Raw genomic sequence first — 15,657 nt, 5'->3', positions numbered from 1 at the left:
CAAACGCACACACACACACAGAGAGAGGAGCACTTAGAATGAGGTGTTCAGGAATATAATTCTTCTCAGATACAATAACACTAGAATAGGATGGGAATTCTCTGCTACATTACTCTGATGGATGAAGAGAGGCAGGGATGCTTGACTGCACCCACTCTCTCTCTCTCGCTTTCCCTCTCTCTCCAGTCCTCTCTTTCCCTCTCTCTCCAGTCCTCTCTTTCCCTCTCTCTCCAGTCCTCTCTTTCCCTCTCTCTCTCTCGCTTTCCCTCTCTCTCCAGTCCTCTCTTTCCCTCTCTCTCCAGTCCTCTCTTTCCCTCTCTCTCTCTCGCTTTCCCTCTCTCTCCAGTCCTCTCTTTCCCTCTTTCTCCAGTCCTCTCTCTCCAGTTCTCTCTTTCCCTCTCTCTCCAGTCCTCTTTTTCCCTCACTCTCTCGCCATCTCTCTCTCTCTCTCTGAACTAGGTTACATACTCTCTCTCCAGTCCTCTCTTTCCCTCTCTCTCCCCTCTCTCTCCAGTCCTTTCTTTCCCTCACTCTCTCCTCCTCTCTCTCTCTCTCTCTGAACTAGGTTACATACTCTCTCTCCAGTCCTCTCTTTCCCTCTCTCTCCCCTCTCTCCAGTCCTTTCTTTCCCTCACTCTCTCCTCCTCTCTCTCTCTCTCTCTGAACTAGGTTACATACTCTCTCTCCAGTCCTCTCTTTCCCTCTCTCTCCAGTCCTCTCTTTCCCTCTCTCTCTCCCCCTCTCTCTGAACTAGGTTACATACTCTCTCTCCAGTCCTCTCTTTCCCTCTCTCTCTACCCCTCTCTCTCAGTCCTCTCTTTCCCTCTCTCTCTCCCCCTCTCTCTCCAGTCCTCTCTTTCCCTCACTCTCTCCCGCCCTCTCTCTCTCTCTTGCTCTCTCTCCCTCTCTCCTTCTCCCCCTCTCTCCAGTCCTCTCTTTCCCTCTCCCTCCAGACCTCTGTTTCCCTCTCTCTCCAGTCCTCTCTTTCCCTCTCTCTCTCCCCCTCTCTCTCTCTCTCTGAACTAGGTTACATACTCTCTCTCCAGTCCTCTCTTTCCCCCTCTCTCTCCAGTCCTCTCTTTCCCTCTCTCTCTCCCCCTCTCTCTCCAGTCCTCTCTTTCCCTCACCCTCTCTCTCTCCCTCTCTCTCTCTCCTCTCTCTCTCCCTCTCTCTCCCCCTCCCTCTCTCTCCAGTCCTCTCTTTCCCTCTCTCTCCAGTCCTCTCTTTCCCTCTCTCTCCAGTCCTCTCTTTCCCTCTCTCTCTCCCCCACTCTCTCTCTGTCCAGTCCTCTCTCTCCAGTCCTCTCTTTCACTCTCTCTCCAGTCCTCTCCCTCACTCTCTCCCCCCTCTCTCTCTCCCCTCTCTCTCCAGGCCTCTCTTTCCCTCTCTCTCCAGTCCTCTCCCTCACTCTCTCCCCCTCTCTCTCTCTCTATCTCCCCCTCTCTCTCCAGTCCTCTCTTTCCCTCTCTCTCCAGTCCTCTCCCCAGTCACTCTCTCTCCTCTCTCTCTCTCTCTCTCTCCCCCTCTCTCTCTCCCCCTCTCTCTCTCCAGTCCTCTCTTTCCCTCTCTCTCCAGTCCTCTCCCTCACTCTCTCCCCCTCTCTCTCTCTCTCTCTCTGAACTAGGTTACATGAGCTATCTTGTGCTGCCACCGTCTGGTTCATTCTCTCCTTGTCAGTCTCTAAGAGAGAAAAAGAGAGACATTAATCAACTCATATCTGTTTGCTGCACTTCTCTTTAATCTCCACCAGAGGTCAAGCTTCATCTACACCTGTCTGTCTGTCTGTCTGTCCTCTCTCTCACTATGTCTCTCTCTCTCACACACACTTTCTCTCTCTCTGGATCTGTTGTAGGTCTAATGGTGGGCCTGATCTCATTGACCTCAGAAACCCAGAAAATGTTTGTGTATGTTTTAATAATATGATTACTAATGTGAAGTGAAATAGATTCCCCACTAGCCAATCAAATGAGGATTCGAGTAGATAGATAGATACTACAGTACACCTGTAGTTTCCCGGGACTTCCTATGTATTCCAGAGCAGGTGCAGGCCTATAAGGCATTCCATTACTGATGTCAGGAGGCATCTTAAAATATCAGTTATCAAGATGAATCAAGCGGCTGGTAGCCTAGATATCAGCCTACATTGAGCTGACCGTAAAACAGCTCACATGAAAATGACAATATCTAACTCTGTGCCCTACGGAGTAAGAAGCACTGACACGGCGATAGTCCTATACACAAACACAGGCCTAGTCATTCATGCACGTTCATCTCAGTAACATCACGCCAGCACACATCAGATAACATGTGTGTAACAGTCTACTTACCTTAGTACTATTAGCACTACACACATGATCTGTGCATCCATACACTTTACTCCATGATCAATTTATATAGCAGGCCTGCAAGAGGATCCCACTGGAAATACTTTGTGAAACGTCTTTTTGTGTTATCCTCCATGATTTTAAATGCATTGCTTCCACATGTGGGTTGAATTGGGTTTTTAAATAGTCAAATAAATAGTGAATGGGCTACTGGTGCATTCATTGAGTTGGATTTATTGCTTCCGACTTCAGCGTTTCCCACTTTCCCCATGAGCATATGAATAACTACAACGAGGTTGGCAGTTAGCAGAATGTCCCGTAACTACAACGAGGTTGGCAGTTAGCAGAATGTCCCGTAACTACAACGAGGTTGGCAGTTAGCAGAATGTCCCGTAACTACAACGAGGTTGGCAGTTAGCAGAATGTCCCGTAACTACAACGAGGTTGGCAGTTAGCAGAATGTCCCGTAACTACAACGAGGTTGGCAGTTAGCAGAATGTCCCGTAACTACAACGAGGTTGGCAGTTAGCAGAATGTCCCGTAACTACAACGAGGTTGGCAGTTAGCAGAATGTCCCCTAACTGCAACGAGGTTGGCAGTTAGCAGAATGTCCCATAACTACAACGAGGTTGGCAGTTAGCAGAATGTCCCGTAACTACAACGTGCTTGGCAGTTAGCAGAATGTCCCCTAACTACAACGAGGTTGGCAGTTAGCAGAATGTCCCATAACTACAACGAGGTTGGCAGTTAGCAGAATGTCCCATAACTACAACGAGGTTGGCAGTTAACAGAATGTCCCGTAACTACAACGAGGTTGGCAGTTAGCAGAATGTCCCGTAACTACAACGAGGTTGGCAGTTAGCAGAATGTCCCATAACTACAATGAGGTTGGCAGTTAGCAGAATGTCCCATAACTACAACGAGGTTGGCAGTTAGCAGAATGTCCCATAACTACAACGAGGTTGGCAGTTAGCAGAATGTCCCGTAACTACAACGAGGTTGGCAGTTAGCAGAATGTCCCGTAACTACAACGAGGTTGGCAGTTAGCAGAATGTCCCATAACTACGAGGTTGGCAGTTAGCAGAATGTCCCGTAACTACAACGAGGTTGGCAGTTAGCAGAATGTCCCGTAACTACAACGAGGTTGGCAGTTAGCAGAATGTCCCGTAACTACAACGAGGTTGGCAGTTAGCAGAATGTCCCGTAACTACAACGACGTTGGCAGTTAGCAGAATGTCCCATAACTACAACGAGGTTGGCAGTTAGCAGAATGTCCCGTAACTACAACGAGGTTGGCAGTTAGCCGAATGTCCCGTAACTACAACGTGCTTGGCAGTTAGCAGAATGTCCCGTAACTACAACGAGGTTGGCAGTTAGCAGAATGTCCCGTAACTACAACGAGGTTGGCAGTTAGCAGAATGTCCCATAACTACAACGAGGTTGGCAGTTAGCAGAATGTCCCATAACTACAACGAGGTTGGCAGTTAGCAGAATGTCCCGTAACTACAACGAGGTTGGCAGTTAGCAGAATGTCCCCTAACTACAACGAGGTTGGCAGTTAGCAGAATGTCCCGTAACTACAACGAGGTTGGCAGTTAGCAGAATGTCCCGTAACTACAACGAGGTTGGCAGTTAGCAGAATGTCCCATAACTACAACGAGGTTGGCAGTTAGCAGAATGTCCCGTAGTTAGCAGAATGTCCCATAACTACAACGAGGTTGGCAGTTAGCTGAATGTCCCATAACTACAACGAGGTTGGCAGTTAGCTGAATGTCCCGTAACTACAACGAGGTTGGCAGTTAGCAGAATGTCCCGTAACTACAACGAGGTTGGCAGTTAGCAGAATGTCCCATAACTACAACGAGGTTGGCAGTTAGCAGAATGTCCCGTAACTACAACGAGGTTGGCAGTTAGCAGAATGTCCCGTAACTACAACGAGGTTGGCAGTTAGCAGAATGTCCCGTAACTACAACGAGGTTGGCAGTTAGCAGAATGTCCCGAAACTACAACGAGGTTGGCAGTTAGTAGAATGTCCCGTAACTACAACGAGGTTGGCAGTTAGCAGAATGTCCCGTAACTACAACGAGGTTGGCAGTTAGCTGAATGTCCCGTAACTACAACGAGGTTGGCAGTTAGCAGAATGTCCCGTAACTACAACGAGGTTGGCAGTTAGCAGAATGTCCCATAACTACAACGAGGTTGGCAGTTAGCCGAATGTCCCATAACTACAACGAGGTTGGCAGTTAGCTGAATGTCCCGTAACTACAACGAGGTTGGCAGTTAGCAGAATGTCCCATAACTACAACGAGGTTGGCAGTTAGCAGAATGTCCCATAACTACAACGAGGTTGGCAGTTAGCAGACCATGGGACACATCTGGTGCGTGTCGCATGAAACGTTTTAGGACCCAAATCAAATGGAAGTAGCCTCGGTTTTTTTCAATGTATGTCCTTTTGTTGTTGTGTCCTGACATGGCACTGTTAATTAAATAATTCCCACATGGGCTGCGAAACAGAATTCAATTATTTTGTCAAATTCACCAATGTAACTGAAAGACAACGTATACTGCAGAGGGCAACTTGAACTCTGTACCGCATCGCCACGAGCCTCCCAAATTTTGTAACAATGCGGTGGGCTCCATATAGGGTCACATTGGTGTGGGGGCGGCCGGGAGGTCCTGTATACATGCAAACTCACTTCATTCACAACTGCTCCGTGAAGCGCAAGAAGTATGAGGGTCCTGACTTCTGTAGAGTCCCTATTACGGGCTCCCGAGTGGCGCAGGGGTCTAAGGCACTGCATCTCAGTTCTAGGGGTGTCACTACAGTCCCTGGTTCAAATCCTCGAATCCAGGCTGTATCACATCTGGCCGTGATTGGGAGTCTCATAGGGTGGCGCACAATTGTCCCAGCGCGCGTCTTCCGTCATTGTAAATAAGAATGTGTTCCTAACTGACTTGCCTAGTTAAATTTAAAAAACTAAATTATCACCGTAAATACTGCACGGCCAATACAGACGACAGATTGACCACGTAGCACGTTTAGGCCTAGCGCTGCCTCCGTTCAAATGCTTGCCAGCCTTACCGGCATTATCAGAACCTACACCACACACACAATCCACAGCCTTTCATGAATGGCCTACTATAGTGCTCTATCCAGTTTTAGCCGTCGGATTACATGAGATATTATATTCTGCTCTGATAACCAGCAGTTTTTTTTTACAGATATGAGATGGCCTATGGGTTTTATTCTAATACCATCATCATCATTATATATTTAATTTCATGACCTCAATGTATTAACCGCATCGTCTTCACTGTAGCCATGTCATTTTCCACTAGGTTATACTTTCTTGACCGCAGCTGTAAATGGTTTAAAACCGGTCGCGCGCTGTGTATTGAAGAGCGCTGTCGTCAGTCAGTCTCGTGCCTTGGATGAGTGCGCGTCGCGCGCGGTCCAGTCAGAAAAAGCGGCTTCTACTGGAACGAGCTCACCCGTGAATGCGCCTCCGAGAAGTTAAAACAGCTGTCTATCTGCAGAACACGACACGGGACCACGGAGATACCGAGATAAAGCTGTTGTTATGCCTTGTTCTGAGGGCAAAGAGTCAAAGGGAGTAGTTTTGTATTGTTTATTCTCCTGCGCTACATTGTAAAGTGTTTTCCAACAAGAAGTCGCGGATTCATGATTTGTTTTTGTCCAGAACCGAGGATTAGGCTACACTGACGGGGTCTCGAGTCCTTAAGATTTTAAGGGTCCAGAAGCACTTTTTGTAATAAGGAATGGCCACGGCACGGCTGGACTATATCGCTCCATGGTGGACCTACTGGCTGCACAATTTCCCCCACTTCAACTTCACCTTCCAGCCCGTTGATAACACCTTCAGACCCGGGGAGGCGAGCTACCAGCAGGTTGGTACCTACTACCCACTGCGCGTAAAGCGCGGCCACGTTTCTCTTCTAGACTAGAGAGAGGGCTCACTGAAAGACCTTCACTGACAGGCCACATATCTAGACAAATGATTTGAAACGACTTTGTTGTTCAAAGATTTAACTATTTATTTGGAAAATGATTTGTCTTTTTTTTTAGGCAAGTCAGTTATTAAGAACAAATTCTTATTTTCAATGACGGCCTAGGAACCGTGGGAGGCAGAACGACAGATTTGTACCTTGTCAGCTCAGGGGTTTGCAACCTTCCGGTTACTAGTCCAACGCTCTAACCACTAGGCTACCCTGCTGCCCCAGCTGAAGACTGTTTTGAATTTTCTTACGTAATTTCCCACATTGCGATAGGATGTATTACCATCAGGACCAACTCTGCACAGTTGAACTTTTAATGAAGTGAACACACTTTATTCTCTCTATTCTCTCCTATCATCACTGTGGCATGTTCAATAGGACGTAGCAAAAATGAAGATATGAGCAGAGTGGACACATCATTACATTAAATAACCTTCCGTTTTATTATTGACATCTCCAGCTGCAAAGTCCTGAGTGTGCCTATCTAGCCTGGTTGCCTTCTCTGTTAAGCCATTACATTCCACTCCTGTCTTTGGCAAATTAGTGGCAAGGAGTGGAATGTTAGCTAAAAAGACTGGTAGCCAAACTAGTGCCAATCTGGCTGGTTGGTTGTCTGTTACCAGCCTTCAGTGTCTGAGACTGGGCACGTTCCTGGTTGCCTTCTTTATTACAGAAGTGCTCCACAGATGAATATGTGTTAAGCTTCTCACAATAGGATTGCTGATCTAGGATCAGCCCCCCCCGTCCCTTCCATGTAATCCTATTCATTGTGATCTAAGGGGCAAAACTGATCCTATATAGATCAGTACTCCTGCTCCAGGACACTTGCTAGACACAGCCCCATATCTCACTACACCAGGAGAATTGTTTACCCTGTCAATAGCCACATTACACACCATAGCAGTGTTCTGAGATGTGAGATGTGCAGCGTGACTGCATAAAGACGTCCTGGAACGTAGCCACAGTGTCAGAGATCAGGGGCACACACAGAGATGTTCACACAGAGGTTACCACTACATAACACTGGTTACCACTACATAACACTGGTTACCACTACATAACACTGGTTACCACTACATAACACTGGTTACCACTACATAACACTGGTTACCACTACATAACACTGGTTACCACTACATAACACTGGTTACCACTACATAACACTGGTTACCACTACATAACACTGGTTACTGGTTACTACATAACACTGGTTACCACTACACTGGTTATAACTACTGGTTACCACTACATAACACTGGTTACTGGTTACTACATAACACTGGTTACCACTACATAACACTGGTTACCACTGGTTACATAACACTGGTTACCACTAACACTAACTACTAACACTGGTTACCACTACATAACACTGGTTACTACATAACACTGGTTACCACTACATAACACTGGTTACACATAACACTGGTTACCACTACATAACACTGGTTACCACACTGGTTACCACTAATAACACTGGTTACCACTACATAACACTGGTTACCACTACATAACACTGGTTATAACTACATAACACTGGTTACCACTACATAACACTGGTTATAACTACATAACACTGGTTACCACTACATAACACTGGTTACCACTACATAACACTGGTTACCACTACATAACACTGGTTACCACTACATAACACTGGTTATAACTACATAACACTGGTTACCACTACATAACACTGGTTACCACTACATAACACTGGTTACCACTACATAACACTGGTTACCACTACATAACACTGGTTACCACTACATAACACTGGTTACCACTACATAACACTGGTTACCACTACATAACACTGGTTACCACTACATGGTTACCACACTAACACTGGTTACCACTGGTTATAACTACATAACACTGGTTACCACTACATAACACTGGTTACCACTACATAACACTGGTTATAACTACATAACACTGGTTACCACTACATAACACTGGTTACCACTACATAACACTGGTTACCACTACATAACACTGGTTACCACTACATAACACTGGTTACCACTACATAACACTGGTTACCACTACATAACACTGGTTATAACTACATAACACTGGTTACAACTACATAACACTGGTTACCACTACATAACACTGGTTACCACTACATAACACTGGTTACCACTACATAACACTGGTTACCACTACATAACACTGGTTACCACTGGTTATAACACTACATACCACTGGTTACCACTACATAACACTGTTTAAAACTACATAACACTGGTTACCACTACATAACACTGGTTACCACTACATAACACTGGTTATAACTACATAACACTGGTTACCACTACATAACACTGGTTACCACTATATAACACTATATATGCGTATCTTGGCCAGTGTGCGGTTGTAAATGAGATGTTGTAAATGAGCTCCCCCATTGATCAGGTTCCCATCTATATCCTGTATATCTGAGCATTTGGATTGACAAAGACTCAATGTTTAAGAAACATACAGATGAGCTAGTTAAAAAGCTATGATTTAAAGTAGACTTCTTATTTTTAGAAATAGATATTGCCTCTCCCTAAACAGCAGGAAGCAGATTATACAGTCAACTTTCCTGCCAGTTCTTGACTATGGTGACACAATTTACCAGATTGCAGCAGCCACTAGTCTGGCAGTGAATGCCGTCTAGCATAGCGCCCTTCGCTTTATAACAGGCGACAGTTTTAATACGCATCACTGCTTCCTGTATCAAAAAGGTTGGCTGGTCCTCATTAAAGTCCCGTAGCGTCCAATTGCAATTTAAACTACTGATCGGGGAACTACTTCCTGAGGAATGTGGCTGTTTTTCTAGAATGTACGTATTGTGCAGTAATTTAGTTGGTTTTGCATCGCCTTGATTAGATTTTTGTCTTGTGAATTGTATGTATTGTAGAGTTTGTTAAATGTTTTTGGCATCTCTAAGTGCCTATTTGAAAATAACTTCAGCTCGAGTTTCTCTCCGTGTACCTCAAAGCTAAACACAAAAGTTCCATTTGATATGAACAGGTGGGAAAGAAATGAGTCTAAACATGTCATAAAACACCTCTTTACTGACTCTGATGTTGTAAACCACATCTTCTAAAGCTGTTATCGTTCACAGCCTGGTGATTGTGTGAGCATGCAGCATCACTTCTCTGTGTGGGGGTTGTTTGTGAATGCTGCTGTTGTGTGTTGTAGTACCTCTATACTACTTTACGTTGTTGTATTGACCTGTGTTGCTGAATAGACAGGTCAATGGAGGCAGTGTGATGCTAACAGATTCACTTCTCTGTCTGACTGTGTGTCTGTCTCTGAGTTTAGTATGTTTGTGTAAGTAGTAACAGCGTAGTCTGTCCTCTGTGATTTATTTATTTATTTCACCTTTATTTAACCAGGTAGGCAAGTTGAGAACAAGTTCCCATTTACAATTGCGACCTGGCCAAGATAAAGCAAAGCAGTTTGACACATACAACGACACAGAGTTACACATGGAGTAAAACAAACATGCAGTCAATAATACAGTAGAAACAAGTCTATATACAATGTGAGCAAATGAGGTGAGAAGGGAGGTAAAGGCAAAAAGGCCATGGTGGCAAAGTAAATACAATATAGCAAGTAAAACACTGGAAATGTAGATTTGCAGTGGGAGAATGTGCAAAGTAGAAATAAAAATAATGGGGTGCAAAGGAGCAAAATAAATAAATAAATAAATACAGTAGGGAAAGAGGTAGTTGTTTGGGCTAAATTATAGACTAATAGATAGATTAAAGACTACATGATGTGTAACACCGTAGTCTGTCCTCTGTGATTAAAGACCACATGATGTGTAACACCGTAGTCTGTCCTCTGTGATTAAAGACCACATGATGTGTAACACCGTAGTCTGTCCTCTGTGATTAAAGACCACATGATGTGTAACACCGTAGTCTGTCCTCTGTGATTAAAGACCACATGATGTGTAACACCGTAGTCTGTCCTCTGTGATTAAAGACCACATGATGTGTAACACCGTAGTCTGTCCTCTGTGATTAAAGACCACATGATGTGTAACACCGTAGTCTGTCCTCTGTGATTAAAGACTACCGTAGTCTGTCCTCTGTGATTAAAGACTACCGTAGTCTGTCCTCTGTGATTAAAGACTACCGTAGTCTGTCCTCTGTGATTAAAGACCACCGTAGTCTGTCCTCTGTGATTAAAGACTACATGATGTGTAACACCGTAGTCTGTCCTCTGTGATTAAAGACTACCGTAGTCTGTCCTCTGTGATTAAAGACCACATGATGTGTAACACCGTAGTCTGTCCTCTGTGATTAAAGACTACCGTAGTCTGTCCTCTGTGATTAAAGACCACATGATGGGTAACACCGTAGTCTGTCCTCTGTGATTAAAGACTACCGTAGTCTGTCCTCTGTGATTAAAGACCACCGTAGTCTGTCCTCTGTGATTAAAGACCACATGATGGGTAACACTGTCAGATTATCTTCTAAAGCAGTTCTGAACAACGTGGACCTTCCTCCTACTGGCACATCCTTCTGGACCAACGGGACCATTTCAGATGGAGAGGTGGGATTGAGGTCAGAGCCCAGAATATGATCACTTTAATGACTTGTTACAGTTGAACTCTTGTTTGGGTCCAGGAGTTTACCACAGGAGTTTGAATAGCAGTTCCATCTTACTTTCCACGTCATTGGTGTGGAAGAGAATGTGTTCTCAATGACTTACATGGTTACATTTATTATATTTAACTAGGCAAGTCAGTTAAGAACAAATTCTTATTAACAATGACGGCCTACACCGGCCAAACCCGGATGACGCGGGGCAAATTGTGCACCGCCCTATGGGACTCTCAATCACGGCCGGTTGTGATACAGTCTGGAATGGAACCAGGGTCTTAGACCACTGTGATACAGTCTGAATGGAACCAGGGTCTTAGACCACTGTGATACAGTCTGGTTGGAACCAGGGTCTTAGACCACTGTGATACAGTCTGGAATGGAACCAGGGTCTTAGACCACTGTGATAGAATGGAACCAGGGTCTTAGACCACTGTGATACAGTCTGAATGGAACCAGGGTCTTAGACCACTGTGATACAGTCTGTGAAACCAGGGTCTTAGACCACTGTGATACAGTCTGTCTGACCACTGTGATGGAACCAGGGTCTTAGACCACTGTGATACAGTCTGAATGGAACCAGGGCCTTAGACCACTGTGATACAGTCTGAATGGAACCCAGGGTCTTAGACCACTGTGATACAGTCTGAATGGAACCAGGGTCTTAGACCACTGTGATACAGTCTGGAATGGAACCAGGGTCTTAGACCACTGTGATACAGTCTGGAATGGAACCAGGGTCTTAGACCACTGTGATACAGTCTGGGAACCAGGGTCTTAGACCACTGTGAACCAGGGGGTCTTAGACCACTGTGATACAGTCTGGAATGGAACCAGGGTCTTAGACCACTGTGATACAGTCTGGAAAGGAACCAGGGTCTTAGACCACTGTGATACAGTCTGAATGGAACCAGGGTCTTAGACCACTGTGATACAGTCTGAATGGAACCAGGGTCTTAGACCACTGTGATGGAATGGAACCAGGGCCTTAGACCACTGTGATACAGTCTGGAATGGAACCAGGGTCTTAGACCACTGTGATGGAATGGAACCAGGGTCTTAGACCACTGTGATACAGTCTGAATGGAACCAGGGTCTTAGACCACTGTGATACAGTCTGAATGGAACCAGGGTCTTAGACCACTGTGATACAGTCTGAATGGAACCAGGGTCTTAGACCACTGTGATACAGTCTGAATGGAACCAGGGTCTTAGACCACTGTGATACAGTCTGAATGGAACCAGGGTCTTAGACCACTGTGATACAGTCTGAATGGAACCAGGGTCTTAGACCACTGTGATACAGTCTGAATGGAACCAGGGTCTTAGACCACTGTGATACAGTCTGAATGGAACCAGGGTCTTAGACCACTGTGATACAGTCTGAATGAAACCAGGGTCTTAGACCACTGTGATGGAATGAAACCAGGGTCTTAGACCACTTCGCCACACAGGAGCCCCACATTCAGGTAGTTAAATTGATTTAGAAACTGGTAGGATGAGAAATAATACATGATACTTTAGTTTCCGCTGCTCGGCCCTGTCTGAATCTGAAACCTTGGTCAAGACCGTGGTCAGAACATGAACCCATAACTTGATCAGTCAAATTGAATCAGCAAAGGTTCTGTGGAGACAAACAGTAACTTGTTAGAGTCATGAAACCATGCCAGGTAGAAGTGTGGAGAAACAACATGGGCCCATAGGGCTCTAGTCAAAAGTAGTACACTATATAGGGAATAGGGTGCCATTTGAGAGTCAACCATATTTGGCCAAAACCCCATGGTTCCATTTGGCTTTTATTTCAGTTCTTGAATTTTTAACTCCTCAACACTCCAGACCATGGGCTGAACTTTTGTCAACTTCTGTAAATGGCTGTGTGTAGTTGTACTTGTGTGTCGTTGTACTTGTGTAAATGGCTGTGTGTGTAGTTGTACTTGTGTAAATGGCTGTGTGTGTAGTTGTACTTGTGTAAATGGCTGTGTGTGTAGTTGTACTTGTGTAAATGGCTGTGTGTGTAGTTGTACTTGTGTGTCGTTGTACTTGTGTAAATGGCTGTGTGTGTAGTTGTACTTGTGTAAATGGCTGTGTGTGTAGTTGTACTTGTGTAAATGGCTGTGTGTGTAGTTGTACTTGTGTAAATGGCTGTGTGTGTAGTTGTACTTGTGTAAATGGCTGTGTGTGTAGTTGTACTTGTGTAAATGGCTGTGTGTGTAGTTGTACTTGTGTAAATGGCTGTGTGTGTAGTTGTACTTGTGTAAATGGCTGTGTGTGTAGTTGTACTTGTGTAAATGGCTGTGTGTGTAGTTGTACTTGTGTAAATGGCTGTGTGTGTAGTTGTACTTGTGTAAAGGCTGTGTGTGTAGTTGTACTTGTGTAAATGGCTGTGTGTAGTTGTACTTGTGTAAATGGCTGTGTGTGTAGTTGTACTTGTGTAAATGGCTGTGTGTGTAGTTGTACTTGTGTAAATGGCTGTGTGTGTAGTTGTACTTGTGTAAATGGCTGTGTGTGGTTGTACTTGTGTAAATGGCTGTGTGTGTAGTTGTACTTGTGTAAATGGCTGTGTGTGTAGTTGTACTTGTGTAAATGGCTGTGTGTGTCGTTGTACTTGTGTAAATGGCTGTGTGTGTAGTTGTACTTGTGTAAATGGCTGTGTGTGTAGTTGTACTTGTGTAGTACACTATGTTTGATCACTTTCATCACCTTTCATTGAAATGAAAGGTACAAACTTCAGGCGTTCCTAATCTCAAAAACAAAGACATATGGCTACAGTAGACCCCCCATGTTCTGCTTTCTATACCCCTCTCTCTCTCTGTCTCTCTCTCTCTCGTTCTCTCTCTCTCACTCTCTCTCTCTCTCATTCTCTCTCTCGTTCTCTCTCTCTCTCTCTCTCTCGCTCTCTCGCGCTTTGCTCCCTCGCTCTCTCTCTCTCGCTCTCTCTCTCTCCTTTCCTACCCTGGCTATCCCTCCATCATTCATGCTCTGAGGGTAACCTCAGTCAGGGAATCACAAGACTGTTTTAGAGGGAGGCGGCTTTGTCACCTGACGTTGAGCTGAAACTCCAGCAGCCTCTGATCAGTACTGTTTCCCCCACTAACGCCCGACCTCCTGGGTGGATCAGATGGTAGAGAGTGGTGCTTACACCACCAGGGTTGTGGATCAGATGGTAGAGAGTGGTGCTTACACCACCAGGGTTGTGGATCAGATGGTAGAGAGTGGTGCTTACACCACCAGGGTTGTGGATCAGATGGTAGAGAGTGGTGCTTACACCACCAGGGTTGTGGGTCAGATGGTAGAGAGTGGTGCTTACACCACCAGGGTTGTGGATCAGATGGTAGAGAGTGGTGCTTTGTGGATCAGATGGTAGAGAGTGGTGCTTACCACCAGGGTTGTGGATCAGATGGTAGAGAGTGGTGCTTACACCACCAGGGTTGTGGATCAGATGGTAGAGAGTGGTGCTTACACCACCAGGGTTGTGGATCAGATGGTAGAGAGTGGTGCTTACACCACCAGGGTTGTGGGTCAGATGGTAGAGAGTGGTGCTTACACCACCAGGGTTGTGGATCAGATGGTAGAGAGTGGTGCTTACACCACCAGGGTTGTGGGTCAGATGGTAGAGAGTGGTGCTTACACCACCAGGGTTGTGGATCAGATGGTAGAGAGTGGTGCTTACACCACCAGGGTTGTGGGTCAGATGGTAGAGAGTGGTGCTTACACCACCAGGATTGTGGATCAGATGGTAGAGAGTGGTGCTTACACCACCAGGGTTGTGGGTCAGAGACCCGGGGCCACCCATATGTAAAATGGATGCATGTTGGCGAGTATGACTGTAAGTTTCTTTGGATAAAAGTGTGTGTTGAATGACACGTGTTAATAGTAGAAGTCCAATAGACCCCAGGTATCTCTTAAACCAGCAACACCAGGTATCTCTTAAACCAGCAACACCAGGTATCTCTTAAACCAGCAACACCAGGTATCTCTTAAACCACCAACACCAGGTATCTCTTAAACCACCAACACCAGGTATCTCTTAAACCACCAACACCAGGTATCTCTTAAACCACCAACACCAGGTCATATTCATTAGACCCCAGGTATCTCTTAAACCACCAACCCCAGGTATCTCTTAAACCAGCAACACCAGGTCATATTCATTAGACCCCAGGTACCTCTTAAACCAGCAACACCAGGTCTTATTCATTAGACCCCAGGTACCTCTTAAACCACCAACCCCAGGTATCTCTTAAACCAGCAACACCAGGTCATATTCATTAGACCCCAGGTATCTCTTAAACCAGCAACACCAGGTCATATTCATTAGACCCCAGGTATCTCTTAAACCACCAACCCCAGGTATCTCTTAAACCAGCAACACCAGGTCATATTCATTAGACCCCAGGTATCTCTTAAACCAGCAACACCAGGTCATGTTCATTAAACACCAAACTGATAACACAGAGAAGGAATACCAAGACTTGTCCACTGAGAAACCTTCATGTTCATTTTTGTATTTTTAATACTTTGTACCCTACTGAATACGATCCTGGGGTGTATTCAGCGAGCCACCCCCTCCCCCCAGCTCTCTCTCTCTCTCTCTCTCTCTGTCTCTCTGTCTCTGTCTCTGTCTCTCTCCCCTCCCCCATCTATCTCTCTCTCCCCTTATCTCTCTCCCTATCTCTGGCTTCACACAGAGACATTCTAGTGATGAT

At 45.4% G+C, this 15,657-nt stretch overlaps 1 protein-coding gene across 2 annotated transcripts in view; it reads left to right on the top strand.

Annotated features, from left to right (window-relative positions):
* Positions 1 to 5,800: 5,800 nt before the first annotated feature.
* ttyh2l (tweety homolog 2, like) overlaps positions 5,801 to 15,657 on the top strand; it is a 95,128-nt gene continuing 85,271 nt past the window's right edge. Inside the window, exon 1 of one of the 2 annotated variants that reach the window (XM_042317922.1) lies at positions 5,801 to 6,233. In XM_042317922.1, the coding sequence (XP_042173856.1) occupies positions 6,105 to 6,233 (129 nt within the window). In that variant the 5' untranslated portion in view covers positions 5,801 to 6,104. The remainder of the gene's footprint in view (positions 6,234 to 15,657) is intronic. The other variant, XM_042317921.1, reaches the window with a different exon arrangement.

The sequence above is a fragment of the Oncorhynchus tshawytscha genome, unplaced genomic scaffold, assembly GCF_018296145.1.
Source record: "Oncorhynchus tshawytscha isolate Ot180627B unplaced genomic scaffold, Otsh_v2.0 Un_contig_2389_pilon_pilon, whole genome shotgun sequence".
Taxonomy (NCBI): domain Eukaryota; kingdom Metazoa; phylum Chordata; class Actinopteri; order Salmoniformes; family Salmonidae; genus Oncorhynchus; species Oncorhynchus tshawytscha.
This window is presented reverse-complemented; position numbering and strand designations above follow the sequence as displayed.